Raw genomic sequence first — 18,029 nt, forward strand, 5'->3', positions numbered from 1 at the left:
TTCTAGAAGAAACCTGGGAAATTATTTTATGCCGTGGAAGATAATGAATCCTAGATAGCTATTAAAATTCCCTGCATATTGTTTCTCATTTACATCTTGCACACTGTTCATTTTCCATACATCCAAACTTACTCTAATAAATACCAGAAACCTCGGGGCAGTTCCTCTTCACTGCCATGATTTTGGATGTCTCCGCAGTACACACTGGACACCTCAGAGTATCGCGCACCTGTTCATGCCAAGAGACGAGAAGATCATCCTCGCAGAGGGCCACAAGCTGCCAAGAAGCCCGGGCCTCTCTTCCTCGAAGGCGTACTCTGATTCGCTGGTCGGACTGTCATTTGTGTTTACACCTCTATCAGCACTCGTTGCCTCACCACCATTGACTCTTGCATCACCTGCATCCTTTCCACCGTCTGATTCTACACCAACTTCGGATATCTCTCCTGGCTTCTTGTCAAAGAGTCCTTTGAACTGCTTCCTCGCCTTCTTTTCGGCTTCCTGATATAAATATTTGTCCATTCGTTGTTAGCTCCCCAAAGCTTTCACGGGTTGGGTTTGGTTAATGTTGTTCTGTTGCATACCTGTTCCTTCTGCTTAAGTTTAAGGAGGGCAGCTGTAGCGTCCTGTTCTGATGACTTGTCAATGGTAATCATCTACAATAAGATAATGCAATCACATGTTGACTAGGGCAGTGACATAAATTTAAACATGGCACTCGAGTATGGTGTCGTTGACCTTCTCAAAATCATTCCTTGCATCGTTGAAGTCCCCAAGTAACATGAAGGACGTTCCTCGGCGGTAAAGAGCTTTCACATGCACGGGATTTGCGTCCAGCACCTGCTCAAAGAGTGAATGAAATAAGTTGCTAATTTAGCATTAGCACCACATAACTTTGCTTTCAAACAACAAAAAAACCTTCACCAAGCAAACAAAAGGAATCAGCTAACAAATTCACAAATGTATGTGTTACTGAGTTGGTATACCATGCAAAGGCACTATGCAACTGCTGCTAAATTCCAGGCATGTGATTTCACTCCAAGGGAGGATTAAGTGCAAATAAACATCAATATTGGACACCAGGTTCCATCTCCCCAACACCACAATCCTACTTTTGATACGAGCATCAAGAAATTTCTTACCTCCAAACCCAAACTAGTTGAAAATGTATCTCTTCAACAAAATCAATATTCCAAGAGAAACCTTACCTTATTGCATGTTTCAATGGATTTTCTGTATTCGCCCATCTTCTGGTAGCAAAAGGCTACATTTAGATGTAGGGAACTCTACATATGTAACAGAAGAGAAAGTGAATAAATCGTTCAGTACTGCTTACTGGAGGAGGATGTGCAAAGAAAACGGTCAGGTGACCTGTGCATCAAAATGTTATGGTAAAAGAAAAATTGGAACTGAGCATTATCATCATACTCTTGAATTAGCAAAGATTTTTCCCTCTTCATCATCATGAGGATGCACGTGGTTATATTCCCTAAGCACCTGCAGGCATAGAGGTTAGAAGAGCCATGTTAGCAAAATATTTAAAAATACAGTCTACATTTAAATGTGAAACTATTTCACATCTCAGCAACTTCTAGTATTAAGCAAAAGGGAGTTCTGTGTGTTTCTCGCAAGTTAACAGCTGCAAGGAACGCAAGATAGCTTGTGCTTGTTGAAGTGTATAAGTGGACTGAACTGATTGGTGCATGCAACTCAATATGATATTAAAGCCAGAGGTCTCGAGTTCGAATCTTGGCAAAGCCTTCATTTGTGCCTCCGCCCCTTTATTTTGATGTTTGCGCCTTCTTTATGGCTGCACGTGATTGTCTATCTTCTCCCAACACTTTAACCTTTTTGGTTGAACTCGTTAGTGCGTTCACTCTACCAGTGATGTCCAGTAAACAGAGGGTGAGAGGAATTACTGAATTAGGAGATAGATAAAGGAAAACCTTCAAGATGCAGTGGCGCTATTTAGGTTTTAATTCACAATGGTTCACAGCTCAATCATGATAGAGATAATGGGTGCTCAGAGAAGGAAAGGGAGAGGGAGAGATGAGATGTGTTTGTCATATCAATTTTTTGGTTGCCATCTTTTAAGATGTATATTACTTTAATATAAAATAGATCCGGTGTTTGTCATATTCTTTGACAGTTTTGCTTTGATCAACTACTATATGATCTCTGGCAATGAGTGAACTTGTGCATCATTAGAATAGCATGGTAGCATATACTGGTGGACCTCTCACCACTGAGTCAAGGATGAGATATTCAGTGATTGGTGGTTTCTGATAAATACTTTGATACCAGGACATTCGTAAATCGGAGTAAACTCTTTGATCACCTTGTTAGTATGGATGATTTGTAGACACAGAAATGAGTGTTTTAATTGGTGCTGCACCAAGTGTCCAGTATGTTACAAGAATTTTTGAAGAGGACCTTTGGTGTATGGCTGGTGCAAAAGGTTTGGCGCAGATTTTATCTGTTGCCTCTTAAAAGGTCGCTTTAGTTTTTTGGCCGAGCATTTTTTTAGTTTTAGGTGAGTACTTTTTTTAGTTTCAGACTTTCAGGCACTTATGCTACTTGCACAAGTAATGTGTTGTATGAGTTTGTGCCTTGTAAATATTTTCTCTCCTTAATGCAAAGATACACAGTTCTGCGTATTAAAGAAAAAGCACACAGGGAGCGGAGCCTAATCGAGGGCAAACTGGGCTCCCCCTCCGCCTCTGGCTGAGAAAGACTGATGATGGTTTATGTATATTTGCAAGTGTATAAACAGTTCATTAAGAGAGGTAACCAGTTGGTAGGATCTTTGATCCTATCGTGGTTGCGAAGTGCGTAGGAATGTGAGATTGGGGGTCGAGGTTGGAATTTCCGGGTTCAGAAGGACGCCATGGTGGCACGGGTACAGAGTGGTGGTGCAGCAGCAAGCAAGGGAGAGAGAACGTGTAGAAAAAGCCCTAAAGGCCAGGCAAGATGTTTGTCTTGCTTGCTTTAAAGCAGTTACATTGCCCCTATTTATAGTTACTAGAGGACTTGGTTCCCAAGCAAACTAGATGAGGAATCCTTGTAGATTTGGACTCTTCTTTCCTAACAGACCAATACTATTTCCTAAACCAACTCAATCTCAGCTCCTAAGTCATCTTTATTTTAACTCCTTCCTAAACTGAACTCATGCATAGGTATTGTTCACACTGGGTCTAATTTGAACCCAACACCTGTGCGGCCTGTTTTCTGGCGCATAGGGGATACCAGTCATACCACCAGTCTTTCTAAGCTTGCTGCCGTGCAAACCATGCATTTAATGGTATCATGTCATGTCTATAATCTATATCCATTTAGTACTAGTTAGCTTCCACAAATCTGCGGTTAATCTGGGAAATAATGTTTGTTTTATCAAATTATCTATGGAAAATTTGGCTCCACTTGATTATTAGTCATGCTCCACCAATAGTAGCATACTACTATCAGGAATTAAGGTGCCTGATAAGGTCGTGTTGGATATCAATGCTGTTTCATCAAATCAAACAAGAAACATGCAAGGTTAAATGTTCTGAAAAATAAAATCATGAAAGTGGAATTTTATTGTAATAATGTATGCAATCAAAATAGCCATGTCCTTCACCACAGAATGGAATAGGAAATGGAATGCAGAGAGAATAACTAAAATTGCTAGAAAGATGTTGATAACCTGATCAATCAATACATCAACAATGAAGCCTTTTAGTCCCAAGCAAGTTGGGTAGCTAGTGTTAGACTATGTGTGTGTGAGTGTGTGTGGGCCGGCACCACTGTTGGGCTGCCGGCCCATTAGGGTTAGGGTTTCCTGTCTCTATATATTGTAACCCCATCTATTATCAATACAACACTTCACTATTCAACATGGTATCAGAGGATTAGGGTTTTTCTCCCTCTCCACCCACAGCCGCCACCTCCTCCCCTGCCAGGTCCAGCCGCCACTGTTCCACGCCGCCGCCCCGGGAGGCTCATCCTTCCCTCCCGGGGGCGGCTCCTTGCCCGGCTCCGTCGCTCCCTGTCCGCGGCCGCCGAGTTGCCGACGCGTCTGGAGAATGCCCAGCCAAGCTCTGTCTCGACCGCTACCGGGCCATCGCCCTGTTCCACGTCTGCCCAACCGCCGAGGACGAGGCGACCAACCTGTGCGGTCCATCCCACGTCCGCCCTCCAAGATCCGGCCCTCCGTCGAGCCGCCGGCGCCGCCGCGTCTCCAAGCGTGCTCGGGAGCAGCCATGGCGCGACTCCTCAGGCCGGGGGCGGCCCTGGCGCAGGGCGCGTCCAGGCGCGGCGGCCCCGATGCGGCGTGCCAGGCCCAGCGAGAGCTGCAGCGCAGTGGCCGCCTCCGCGGTGAGCGACTGGTTCACCGTGTACGCCCCCGCCCGCCGCCTCCTTCGCGGCGTCGCTCCTCCAGCAGCAGCCGGCCAGCCCGACGCTGACCAACGCGGTCGTGGCCGCGCGCAGGCCAACCAGCGTCGCGGCTGCGTCCACCTGCAGAGCCACCAGTCGCCGCCGCCGCCAGGCCAGCAGTCGCACTCCACTTTCTCCCAGGCCACGGCACGGAGTCGCCCCTCCCCTCCTCACCGGCCGCCCCACCCCTGCTCTACTTCCCCTGTTCACCGGCTGTTGCCATCCCTTGCCCGGACTCGGCGTCCGCGGCCTTCCTGCGCGCCGCCGCCCCTGCGTGCAGCGCCCTTCCCGGCTTTCCTGCGCGCCCTGCTCGCCATTGCCCTCCGCCGCGCTGGGCCTCTGCCCACCACCGTCAGCTCCCTCTCTGCTGCGTCCTCCGCCGGCACCCTCGCACGTGTCGCCTCTCATCGCGCGACCTCCTCCTAACTGCTCGCGCTGATGCCCAGCAGCGCCTCACCCTTCAAGCTTCTCCCGACGCCGGCGCCGTCATCATCCCTTGCCAGGTCTGGCGCAGGCCCCTGCCTGGCTGGAACCGCCCCGTCGCCCTCCCCTTCCTCGCCTTCATTGGATCCGTCGCTGCCGCGGCCTTCCCGGCCGGATCCACGTTGCTGCGTCCTTCTCGGCCCGATCCGCCGTCCCTTTGGCTGGATCGCGTCTCCCCGTCCGGATCCGTCGCTGCCGTGGCCTTCCCGGCCGGATCCGACATTCCCCTTCTTTTCTGCCGCGGGCGCGGACACCTTGACCAGCGCAGCCGCGTGCGCTGCTGTCGGCCTCCCTGGCGGGGCTTCTTGACGTCTGGTCGATCGAAGAAGCAGGAAGGTCGGCCTGCCGGTGCCCTTTTGTTGTGTCGCCCTGCCGATCGTTGACGCTCCAACGTCGACCCTCCCGAAGATCAGGCTTTTGCTGCGCGTCTTCCGACCGCGACCACCTCGACTTCGGCTACCTCGGCATCTAGGGGCTATCGTCTTCTTGGAGCACACACCGGTCTCTACTCCAGCCGCAACATTCGCACCATCACGACGCTGCGACTGCGGGGGGATTTCAACCCGTCGGCTCCTACCTTCGGCATCTACTCCAGTCTCATCGTGTGTGGTGCCCCCGTTGCGACTGCGGGGGGATGTTAGACTATGTGTGTGTGAGTGTGTGTGGGCCGGCACCACTGTTGGGCTGCCGGCCCATTAGAGTTAGGGTTTCCTGTCTCTATATATTGTAACCCCATCTATTATCAATACAACACTTCACTATTCAACAGCTAGAGTTGAAACCAATATAAACCACAAGTCAAGGTTCAGGCACGCGGATGATTGTTTTCCATACACTCATATTCAAAGCTAAATGTTTGGGTATATTCCATCTCAATAACATTTGCCTTCACTTATATGATAAATGACAGCGATTCAATAATTTTTTTTGAAACCGCCGGCAGGACTCTGCACGGCCTGTATTAATATAGAAGGGACATCAATTCAATTCAATTATGAAGCCAGCGTAAAACTGAACTGTAATAAAAAAATGTGGATCCACTCTATATATATGATAACACGATAATAATTAAATTATAATAAGCGCCAATTTAATGAATACAAAGTGTGGACCCAGTGGGAACCTTACCTTATCATATTTCGCCTTTGCAAGTTCGAATTTTCCTTCTTTAAACAGTCTGTTACCCTGAGAAAGGCCTCCAGCTCAGAACTAGATGTTAATCAACTCAAAATAACAAACCAGTCAATGCACAAGGAGAAGTATTTGACAGAAGATACACAATCAACATGTGCCATGTAACTAAGTACTGGTTGAAACACAGGACAGAAACCACCAACGAATTCAGAATCAGCTGACAGACTATGCTTCAATGCTTTCACATATTCACTACTGACATCTTAAACAAAATCGACCATCTTCAGAAACATGGTTGTATTTCTATCAAGCACTCAAAAGGCAGTTAACAGTTTGCTCAAATGAGAACAAAACAAAACGAAGTTATATAATTCATATGGACATTTTGAAGTATAAACATTTCAGCAAAAATACACTTATGATAAGCTAACTGGGATACAGATTTGCACAAGTTGAGCAAAAATGAATTTCAGTCAGTATACCGTGTTCTTTATTTTGTCCGCCTCATCCATGATTTCTTCAAAAGTTAAGCCAGTCCAATCCTATAGTATAAACAGATAGTCGTCAGAAGAAAAAAAAAAGAATCAACAGCTAAAACTATAGGAGAAGCAAAATAGAGTGGGAAAATACAAACATTAGGTATAAATGCATATGTTTCCTAGGAAAAGTATAGGTCAGTGTACCAGGCTATGAAATGCTTCCAACAAAAAAAGAAACATTAAGGGCTGATTTGGTGACCCGGGATCCCAGGAGTATTGGAGGGGATTGAGGGGGAAATTAGTTTATTTCCTCCTCAATCCCCTCCAATCCTCTCGTGATCCCCTTGTCACCAAATCAACCCTAAAAGTAGGGGGAAAGGGAAAGGCATCTATTCTGTGTCTTTGTTGTCTATTCCAAGTAGCACTAGGCCACTAGCTATACATTCCTTCGCTATTTAGCACAGTAAACGGATACATGTAACAGAAGGGGCAAAACCATCACTAATCAAAATGGGGTGTGTATCAAGAACTGCAAAACTCAGCAAAGATGGAAAAACTATTGATCAATGACAAACATTGCACAGGAGCAGAATGCAGAGTAACCATTGCTATCATCTGAAAGTGAAATAGGTCTGTTACCTTGGGCATTTCGAATCCAAGTAGTTCAATTTCCCACTGAACATGAGCTCCTTCAGGAACATTTGCTGGCCTGTTGCAACCACAATATATTATTCTGAAGGCCCCATTACAATAAGGGACTCTGAAATAATGTTTGGCACGACCTTGGGAACTTATCATATGCAAAATCTGGTGGGCAGGTGACAATAGATTTTTCACCAGGAAGCATTAGCCGAACACACATTTCAAAACCCTCTGGTACCTACAAAATGCTTCGCTGATTTGTAAATTTAACAGCAAAGTTTCATTCAGTAAAATCATTGTATAATGTGACAGATCAATGTGCTAATATGTACCAAGCCTTCTCCAGAACAGAATTCCAACGGTTCACCATCATTATCGGCACGTGTATCATAAAAAACTGACTTTGGTTCATCAAGGAGCATGCCCTTATAATGCACTCTTAATAGGCTATCATGAAGAGGGCAGTCCATTGGAAATTCACCTGATATTTGTAAGGTAGGCAAAGGAGCACGATAAGTATAATATAACTATCAAATGACATAATCAAAACAAAGAATATAAAACTATCAATATTAAATGATTTACATTCCATCTGCAAGTTTTATTTAGTGAAGAATTTGGATATTTTTAGTAAAAGAAAATAATAAATAATGAACCAGTTTGCCTAATATTACATTCTTAATGCTTCCCTGCATATGATCTCAAGTCATGTTATGGGCACTGGGCCCATGGTGCAGTGTCAGGTCAGCCACGAGTACTGTTCACGCGTGTGAACAGTACCAACCAGATAGGGTTTGTTAGAGTTGCTTAGCTATTAAGTTAGGGTTACCCCTCTATATAAGGAGGGGCAGGGTGTTATTAGAAGACATGCAACAATAATAGATCCGGTACTCGCCCTCCTGTAGGAGGCCCTTGAATAAACCCAGATATATTATTCTTGTCTGTCTTCTAATAACACCCTGCCCCTCCTTATATAGAGGGGTAACCCTAATAGCTAAGCAACTCTAACAAACCTTATCTGGCCGGTACTGTTCACGCGCGTGAACAGAACTGGCGGCTGACCTGGCACTGCACTGTGAGCCCAGTGCCCATAACAAGTCATCACTGATGGAGCACATCTGAATTTTGGTTTTTTACCGCTATTACTCAGATTGACAGCACAGTCAATACATAGATCAACATTTTCGTTGAACGCGCAGAGGAACTGCACATTATTTCATTAAGGAAAGTTTACATAGAGTACAAGGGGAGAAGAGTCCCGATAACACACAAAGAAAGTGTCCATTGTTGGGAAACTGGTTGGTGATCAGATGTTCTGTCGTCCATATTAGCGAAAAAGTGATTAATACAACATGCTGCAGTGTTTAAAAAACAAAAAACTTGTATGTAATACATGCTAATCAAACCTTTGATGGACTCAAAATTAGCAAGTGATGAGTAATGCTGGATGGTTGCTTCTATATTGTTTCTTGACTGAGTTTTGCTGTTTTACTGTATGTGTAGTACAAAGTACATAAATGATATCATGACGGGGTTTTTTTTTGAAACATTGCAATATGCTGCATTCGCAAATGGGAATACCACAACCCCTGGATACAAACCTGACAGCTATACATAAATAACATTGAGCATCCTTTATAATTCATTTATTTCTCTAGTTAAAGTAGAAAAAGAATGGATCCTTTTCTGCTATTTTGTATGGTGCAGGATGTTAGCCTACAAAAAAAACGACATGTTCAACAAAAAGTGTTGTGGAAATATATGTATGTTGTGCTAGATTTGTGCAGACACAAGAAATGATCGAGTCCGTAACGATGATATATGTGATAGGCTAATTTTATGGAGGCTGCAGTTTTGTGCGCAGCAGAAGTTGGTGGTTTTGTGTTTTGCCTATTTTGGCATTGTACTTTGGTCCATTTTGGACTGTTTTCTTCTCTTAATTTAATGATGCGCAGCTCTCCTGCGCGTTTAAGAAAAGATATATGTGATAGGCTAATTGAAGAAAATCTTGTCCAACATCGTTTGAGATGGTTTGGACATGTCCACCAGAGGCACCAGTGGAAAGAGAGGCAAGAAAAGACCGAAGTTGGCATGAGAAGAGACACTGTAAAAGGAGACTTGAAAAAATATAATGTACCCAAAGATTTAGCCACAAATAGGAGCACATGGAAAACAGTTATCCATGTGCCTGAACCTTGACATGTGATTTCTGTTGGGTTTCAATCCTAGTCTACCCCAACTTGCTTGGGACTAAAAGGTTTTGTGGTTGCTGTTACTTCCCTAATCTTTAAATTATCTACAAGAGTTAATTTTTCTGCCAATAAAACTAAAAAGAAGTTATCTCGCACCCCACACACAAATGACCATGGAAGTGTGAACTTTGGAAAATAAAAGTATTCGACTTGGGCAGTAGGTGAATTTTGGAAGGAAAAAGTGACCATTGATAGCATTGTTTTGAGAATGACAAATTGTACTAGGGAAGTGTGCACATGGAAGGTCATAGGAGACAAAAACTTGCATCCCCACAAAAACCATACAATTATGAATTATGATTGATGAATGTGAAACGAAGTGTAAGATTATCAACCTTTTCCATCAAATACACGTCGTTTTATTAGTCGACCATCACCAAGCATGTCTCTCACCTGTTAATGCATTCATCACACAACCTTTTTATGTAGTGTAGCAGAAAGGTCACACCTTTCTTAAGAACGGAATAAAAGGTACATCTAAAAGAAAGATCGTGGTCTTAAGAGGATAATTCAAATGAATCAGAATACTTAGAATCCCAAAATCTCTTTCATCTACATATTTAGCTAGGAGAACCAGCGTAATCTAATAAGGCATGAACCATAACCAGTGAGCACAGCAAGTGATTTTGGTAATTCAAGTATTGATGAAGCATATCTGAAAATTTACAGATCACAACCTTGTTCCAGTATTAGCACCCAGTTCTCTGCTGCTGATCTTTAATCTATCTAGCCAAAGGTTGGAATACACTCTAAGTCTCGAGCAATATGATTCAAAATTCCTTGGGTAAATGCATTTTGTTGAATGTATCTACAAAACCATGGAAGAGGCCAAAAAATTGAGGAGACCTACAAATAACACCATTCATGACCATAGAAGACTGCATAACAGTTTTGTAGTGGATGTGGTTGGCAGGTGGTCACCCTAGACCCTATATTGAACACTTATGCAGATTGGTGAATGGAAGCAATAGGTGGATCCACAACATATGGCACTTAATTGGTTATAACCTCTCACTTAAATGGTTTTCAAGTTAGTAAAGAGATCTGGGTCAATAATAACTGTGGCTGGGCCCTGTTTGCCTAATTTGGTGGCCTAAATAGGAATACTGATATGTTGGTTACTGACCTTGATATGGAACTTTCTGCTAAATAGGGATGAAAACGGTCGGAAACGGTATTTATTCGGTAATCAGTTTTTTCTTTGATTGCGAATAAATAAGATATAGAATATACAATACAAATTTGTATTCTTGTTTTTAACATCCAGCTTGTTAAGATTCATAAAAGGTAAACATCAAATTCATCCTACATTTTCTCAAATAATAGATATAAACTTCGGTATGGATTCGGAAACAAATTCGGTAATTTTTTCAACTTTTTGTGTTGTAGGGAGCAAATAATACATAAAACAACTTATATAATATTTTATTCATATTTGTACTAATGTGCTTGATAACATAAGAAAAAATCAACATTAAATTTTATACATATCTATTTTAAAATATTAAATTTGTTCTAACAGTTCGGATTACCACTTTCATCCCTACTGCTAAATGAATGATTTAGAAGGTGAATGTGTTGCTTCAGGGACCTTGTTCTAAAACACTGTTCAAACAATAAATGCATGGTGTCGTGCCAGTCATAACACACCACAAAATTATTTTCAATGCAGTGTCCTTGTAGACAAAGGATAACCATCTGGTGAAATAAAATGAAGTGCAACCATTGACTTCATTATTATCCACTATAGTCTGTTGTTCTTTGAAGAAACAGCTAAAGATAATCATGGGATGTCATCAACATAGAGCAGTCTCTAATCCTAATTGAAAATCAAATAGAGATGAATGAATATGAAGATGACTAACAAAATGAAAGGAATAGTTAGTTATGATTGTACCTGGATAAACTGAACCAGTTCAATGTAAAAATGAACTTCTTCAAGGCCTTCAAGCTGTGGCATTAGTGAGGACTTCGTCAAATAAGTACTACTGACAAAAATAATTGCCTTTTCCTTGTGTGACATTGTTCCGATGCCCATCTCAAGCCCTTTAGGTACCTAAACTAGAACAGTAACAAGGATATTGCAACAAACAGTAGTTAGGGGAGCGGGGGAGAAACTTAAATCAAAATGAACCATATATTCTTTTACTGTCATCTAAACCAATTTAGGTCAAGTATAGCATTATATTACAACCAAGAACATAGCACTACAGATTGTTCCACTGAACTTAATGCTAGATGGCAGCGGCACAGTCACACACTACACAGTTCATTTATATGAAAGGAAAACCTGCAAGCCAAACAGACATCATCCAATGTGCTACAAGCAAACTAGTAAACTTCCATATTATTGTAAAGTAGTCCAAAAGGGATAATATAACATTATACTTCCGCCGTTCCAAAATCTAGGTTGTTTTAGTTTTCCCTAAGTCAAACTTTTCTAACTTTGACCAAGTTATAGAAAACACATCAAATTAGCTTCCATAATCCTCCAACAAATATATCTTCATGGTACATTTGTTCAGTATTTAGATGTCAATATATAGTTTCTTTATAAACTTGGTAAAAATCAAAATAGTTCAAGATAGGACAAAATGGAAATGACCTATAAATTGAAACGAAGTAACTCGTATGATTAGCACAATTTGTTCTCAAAGTATACAGTATTTTACAATAAAAGAGTCTGAATGAAAACACTATGTATCTTTATACTGCTAAGAAGCAGATACCATATGTTCCTATTCATATTTCATAAGAATATCACAGACCTCAGATTTACCAATAGTGAAGAAATATGCCTCTTCTTTACTCGGAATAATTTCTTTTCCATCTGCTGTTCTTGCAGTTATCCTGGACATGTTAGTTCAGATAATATTTAGGCAGCTGAAAAAACATTATGATCATAGATTACATGTATGAAGTTATTAGTCTTACATAACTATTTAAACAGAAATAATAATTGCAGCAGGCAATGAAGATAAGAATGCAGTGTAAAGTACAGGAAGACTGACATTTATACTGGTTTATTCAAATATTTTAATTTCCAATGGTGCTTGTACTAGCAAATTGTTGAGGTCCAAGAATATATTACTGCAACAGAGCGAAAGGGCCTCTAGCTGAGTTGGTTAGGTGGTCTGAGTACCTGAGTTCAACTCCCTGTGGGAGGGAATTTCAGGCTAGGGTTAGAAGGTCTTCTTAATACAATGCCTAGGGCTCCCCCCCCCCACCGCATGTCGAGTTTTTTATATTACTGTATTAGTCACAGGAAGGGATGCATCATGCATATGTATACCTAGCAGTGTTCTAGGTCTTCGTTAGTATAGTTCATTTGCATCCTCTTCTTGCTTTGAGGATCTGTATTAGTTTAATTGGATGAGTAAACTGGAACCCCTAGTACCTTAAAGCATTTTGTGAAGGCTGGTGCAACAACTAATGCAACTCAGCATTAATCGGCCCACTTAACTTTCCATTCAAATTAATCATTAGATGTTTGTATCATCAAATCTACTAACTTATCTATGTCACAGAGATTAAATGGCTAACACAACAAAAGAAAACCATGCCCAAATACCTCAATACAGCCAACACATAGGTGATTAGACGAGTATTTTTCTGCAAATTTGAAACTGAAATATTTACCGTGCTGTTATTTCATATGGCTCTCTAGGTGTTTCCCATCCCTTCCCTTCTTCAACTATCTGCAGCATTCAAAGGAAAAACAGTTTTGTCACATAGCTGAAGCATCCAGCTTCACATAATAGACCACTATATGGAACGGCACCAATAACGTTTAAAGAAAAAGACTATGCATGATTAATTTAGCAATACTCTCCCTGTTCCAAATTGCAAATCGTATTGGCTTTTCTGGGTACATAGCTTTCTCTATGCTCCTAGATATATTTTATGTCTAGATACATAGTAATGTATCTAGAAAAAATCCAAAATGACTTACAATTTGGAAGGGAGAGAGTACTAATTTTCAGAAGTAAAAGAAATGTCAAACCGGTGATCCAAGAAAAGCGAGAGAAAAAATATTTTTGCTGCAATGAGATAGGAAAGCTGTTCACCTTCTTTACAACCCCTAAATCATCTGCCACAACCTGACAAAGAAAATAAGCAGAGTAATTAATCAAAAGTAGCAAATAAAATCTTTACATGCCATGTTGTACATCAGCCATGGAATCAAAAAATCATCAAGACAGCAGGAGAGAAAATGTGTTTCTCAGTTATGACAACAACCTGGCAAAAGAGTTTAAGGGAATCAATACCAGAATTGCACTAAAAGGGTTTGTTTTCATGTAATAGTTAACCTCAACAGCTTTCATATTGGATGTGATATTATCCAGATAAAATAGAAAACCAAACCATTACTATTAATAAATAGTTACAGTTTCTTATGTGATAAATATAATTGTGCTGTGCTACTGAATGGGACACTGAAAAAAAACTATATACTAAATTATTAAGAAGTAAAAACAAAAAATGATACGGCACACAAACAACCAAATTTGATACCCTGATATCTTGCACAGTGAGCCTTACTTGTATTGACGGTATTACTTTTTGTATATTGCATAATGTTTTTGAAATCATACCACGCTGTAGATATTTTAAAAAAAAACAGACAAGGACCAGAAGTTCTCTGACATCAATGAAATATACATCAGTTGAAGCCATACTCTAGTCATCATTTAATGAGATTAACCTTGGCTTTAAAGAAATCCAACATTTCAATCTCAAATTGAAGTTCATCATCCTTCGGAAAGCCATCTGGAGTTGCAACTGGACAATCGTCCTCAGCGTAGTGAATTTTAGGCTGCATTTTGAACTGAAAAAAAGAATATAAGTGAGTAAGAAAAAGAGACAAAAATGACTAAACAATATGCGCATGTATTATTGTTAACATGTGCATTTTCAAATCGCTGCATTCTCCATGAAACTGAGTAGTGTCTTCGTATTAGAAATACCATACCATAGCAATTTCACCCTTCAGCATTGTTGGGAAGCCTTCAGCAAAGCCTAGGATCATCTTGCTCTTCCCTAAAACAAATCTGAGTGGGATTCCTTTACCTGTAAATTATAACAATAGTAACGAAGATGATTTGAAGGCTCAATAATTGAATTGGGTAGTCATATAGATGGGACAACCATTTGGGGTGCAAAGTTCATGCGGCAGTTTGTTGTAAGATACAAATATTACAGAAAAGAATCAGATAAAAAAGTACTACAGAAAAGACATAGTGATCTATTATATTGTTCTAGAGGATGCACAATACAGGACAGGTGTTTTCCAAACCGCACACATGGCTAATGAACACAGCACAAAACAGGATGCTTGCGACATAAAATTTAAGTTGAGTTGTGAAATGCAAGCACGCAACCTCATCAACAGAGGAGGAAACCATACTATAATTAATATGAAAACAGGATATGGAAGCAACAATATTTATAGATACTGCAGTATACATAGTGGTGAAATGTGCTCAGAGATGATGCAACACCTCCATGCTCCCTTCTTGTAGAATTTACAACGATACCATCAATTGTCCGAGTAGTGCAATGAAGTATAACCTGCACAATTATTACAATGAGATATATTTAATCTGACCATCTAAAATTCCTCATGTCCACAGTAATAAAAACAGGACTGTGCAAAAGCCATTATGAGGGTCAGCAAAAAGTGCTGCCATCAACAGTGTAAAATGTGTAGTCCTGAAAAAAAAAGGAATATGTGCTATATGTAGTATGTATGAACAATCCAACACAAGAGTTTCATTTGACCATTAGGATAAGTTCTGTTAATGTGTATTTACAGGACACAATAGAAAATGTCAGTTAATGGATGATCTCGGCATTACACCAAAAACTTGTGCCACAAATAGGGTCATTCTATGTAAGAACCAATAGCCAATTACACAAATTGTTGGATGATTTACTCGATCAAGTACAACTAAAGTTCCAAACGTCCTTGCTCATCAATCAACATCAAACAGTGGTTCGGCTGCAGAGGGAAACACACGTTCCTGATTGTATGCACTTCCACAATTTCATTGCACGATATATGAAGGCAGAGAGGGCAGGCAGTCCTTTCAACCTGATCGCCCTCTGCAGGGGTGGCATCACCGCTCCCAGACCGTATAATGCCCTTCATTAAGCTCCCAGGTGTAAGCTTCTTCCTCCTGCAGTGCAACAGAAACATGGCGTGATCACAAGCAAGCAGCAGTAGTTCAACGAACGAAAGGAATGTCTGAATTGCAAAATTCTACAGCCGGATTAATAATGGAAACAAATACTAAGTCCCGCAATTCGACCCTGCATGCTTCGGAACCCCGAGGGGGCGAACTGGGACTGACCTCTTCTCGGCCTCCTCCTCCGCCGGTGACTTCTTCTTTACGGGCGGCGGGAGTTCCCCACCGCCGTCGCCGGCATCTTGGGCCATGGCCGAAGCTATAGCTTCCGGGCAGGTGCTCAACGGCCGCCGCGTCGGAACGGGGTAGGGAGAGAGGTAGGGCAAAGGAATACTTCGCTAATCAAGGCCGCTGTCCTGCGCGGGCGTAACTGCTGCTAATCAAGGCCGGGATGCGGAGCAGTTGCGGCAGTCGGTAGCAGCAGGCCAGCAGCCAGCACAGCGCCTTGGAGAGTTGGAGTTGGAAGAAGCGGGTGGTACGGGAATGGGATGGTGGACTCGCCGGTCCCCGCCTCTCCGGCGCCCGGCGGAGAGTCCAACGAAAGCATGTCGCTGGTACCTTCCTTTGACTTGGGCCTCGTGTTTCAATGGGCTGTGGCTCCATTGGGCTGCGAGCAGGCTGCCATATGCCCAGGCCGTTATCTCAGATGGGCCGTTGCACTTGCACGTCTCGCTCAGGCGCTCCTTATTAGCGGCCGCCAACTCGCCGGCGCTGCGTCCGCGTGCTGCGTCTTCACCAAGCTCCCGGTCGCCACCGCGCCTCTCGTGCGCGCGGCGGTCCGGCGTCGATGCTAAGCCCTTCCCGCTCCATCGCTTCCGCCTCTCGTGTAATTCTGAGTAAGGATTCATCCTTCGTTGGCTCTTCTCTGTCGGCAGTTTATTTTATGTTTTATGGGGCTATGGTGGTTCGGGGGGGATTTTGAACTGCACTTAGCTGTTCGAAGGAAGGGCCGACCGAATCAAACCGAAACCGCGTGGATTGATACAGGCCGATGGTAGCTATCTACTTTGGCATTCGATAGGAAATGGGAATCAGCAGTGCATATTGTTCCCTGTGATTTGGATGAGCAGTCATCAATGCAGGCGGTCTGTGTTCATCCTGTTTGTAAACAGCATCGGAGCTCCTGTGTGTAAGGCTGTAACATCTCTCTCCTGAAACTGGCAGAATGGACCAACCTCTCCATCTCGTGCACGTCAAGATTCTCGCCGCGGACCTTCTCTCCTTAACCGTACGGCACACCTCTCCGACGACGTTCCTCCGCTGCGGCCGTAGGGTTGCGCGTGCGGAGCTCGTCGGAGTCGTCGTCTCGCGTGACCGCAGGGAGAAGTTCCTCCGCTTCCTGGTCGACGACGGCACTGGGTGTGTGCCGTGCATCCTGTGGCTGAACCACCAGTACTTGAATGCTAGGACGTCCTCTGGGCCATCGTCAGACCATGATCCTACTGCAGAGATGGCGCTGAAAATGTCAGAGGAGGTGCGTCTAGGCACCCTCTTGAGGGTGCGAGGGAAGATCGCCTCGTATCGTGGTGCGATCCAGATTACTGTTAGAGATGTGGTTCCGGAGAAGGACCCGAATTCGGAGGTGCTGCATTGGTTGCAGTGTGTCCGCCTGGCCAAGGAGTGCTATGATCTGCCACCACGTTCTGCTCAAGGTCGCACTTGAATGGGGTTTACCATGTGTAGTTTGTACGAGTTTATCTATCTCTGCACTTGCTGGAGACAATCTCTTCTAAGGGGGGCTCTTAATTCTTTGCCATCTTTACGAAAACCACTTAATCACATGTTATTGATATGGTATTTTATATGCCACTCACCCCTGTAAAAGTGGCAAAATGTATTTAGTGTCTCTTCTTTTCCTACTAAAAAAATTATCCCATGCTCACGGGCTGCATAGGAAATGCTCAAGTATTAAAATCTATATGAAACGATATAGTGTTTTGTTTATGTAACCCATACGAAAACGCTGCTACCGCGCTTGTGTGCTCGCATGGAGCATGTAGGTTCTAGCATGGACGTGTAAGCAAGCATGCCGGGCAAATTATGCATGGACTTGAACGGAATTTGATCAAAACTATACATGTCAAAATACTTTGTCGCCAAACAGATGTTAGATTGTACATTGCAATTAGTAAACCATGGTACTGTAATGCTATGGTATTGAAAAGTGAGTTGCCAAACAGGCTAACAAAGGATCCACGCTCACTGGAAATCTCGAACGCATACAAAAGCTCGGCGACTTTAGCAAATCTGCATTTCACCATATATTTGGATTTCTTCTCATGGAATCTGTTTCCTAAGATGTCCCAGCTTCTGGCCTTTTCCTCAAATCACCTCCCATAGCCTCGTCATTATACGGTAGAGGTCGCATAATCCTTCTTGTGGTAAGGATTCCAAAGTTACAAAGCTGTACATCAACTCCCGTTATGAAATTATAA

General features: G+C 42.6%; 2 protein-coding genes across 6 annotated transcripts in view; one reads left to right on the forward strand and one right to left on the reverse strand.

The window, feature by feature from the left end:
* LOC100282570 (peptidyl-prolyl isomerase PASTICCINO1) lies at window positions 1–16,103 on the reverse strand. Of its 3 annotated transcripts, none has more exons than NM_001155478.2 (20): window positions 15,760–16,103; window positions 15,501–15,585; window positions 14,908–14,977; window positions 14,379–14,476; window positions 14,112–14,234; window positions 13,474–13,506; window positions 13,046–13,104; window positions 12,175–12,256; window positions 11,304–11,462; window positions 9,742–9,799; window positions 7,487–7,635; window positions 7,295–7,392; window positions 7,152–7,221; window positions 6,516–6,575; window positions 6,028–6,084; window positions 1,429–1,497; window positions 1,209–1,286; window positions 739–840; window positions 585–656; window positions 1–501 (listed from the first exon to the last, which is right to left on the reverse strand). In NM_001155478.2, exons 1-20 carry the CDS (start codon window positions 15,843–15,845, stop codon window positions 214–216), a joined length of 1,896 nt encoding a protein of 631 aa, NP_001148950.2. In that variant the 5' UTR covers window positions 15,846–16,103; the 3' UTR covers window positions 1–213. The 3 variants fall into 3 exon arrangements, with proteins under 3 accessions (NP_001148950.2, XP_008658605.1, NP_001399093.1); XM_008660383.4 differs by having other exon boundaries at window positions 14,873–14,977; NM_001412164.1 differs by lacking the exons at window positions 1–501; window positions 585–656; window positions 739–840; ... (13 more) ...; window positions 14,379–14,476; window positions 14,908–14,977 and having other exon boundaries at window positions 15,163–15,585; window positions 15,760–16,010.
* LOC100285101 (OB-fold nucleic acid binding domain containing protein) overlaps window positions 16,062–18,029 on the forward strand; it is a 17,172-nt gene continuing 15,204 nt past the window's right edge. Inside the window, exons 1-2 of one of the 3 annotated variants that reach the window (NM_001157996.2) lie at window positions 16,310–16,430; window positions 16,759–17,454. In NM_001157996.2, coding sequence (NP_001151468.2) covers window positions 16,760–17,257 — 498 coding nt within the window. In that variant the 5' untranslated portion in view covers window positions 16,310–16,430; window position 16,759 and the 3' untranslated portion in view covers window positions 17,258–17,454. Of the gene's footprint in view, window positions 16,680–16,758; window positions 17,471–18,029 lie in introns of those variants that run through there. The other 2 variants (XM_023300984.2, XM_035962289.1) reach the window with 2 other exon arrangements.

The sequence above is a fragment of the Zea mays genome, chromosome 9, assembly GCF_902167145.1.
Source record: "Zea mays cultivar B73 chromosome 9, Zm-B73-REFERENCE-NAM-5.0, whole genome shotgun sequence".
Classification (NCBI taxonomy): domain Eukaryota; kingdom Viridiplantae; phylum Streptophyta; class Magnoliopsida; order Poales; family Poaceae; genus Zea; species Zea mays.

Coding starts and splice junctions, on each gene's coding strand:
- LOC100282570 (NM_001155478.2), bottom strand. CDS start 15,845: ATGGCCCAAGATGCCGGCGACGGCGGTGGGGAACTCCCGCCGCCCGTA. Junction 7,393..7,486: donor TCTGTTCTGGAGAAGGCTTG/GTACATATTAGC, acceptor AGCATTTTGTAG/GTACCAGAGGGTTTTGAAAT. Junction 1,498..6,027: donor CAAAGGCGAAATATGATAAG/GTAAGGTTCCCA, acceptor CTATGCCTGCAG/GTGCTTAGGGAATATAACCA.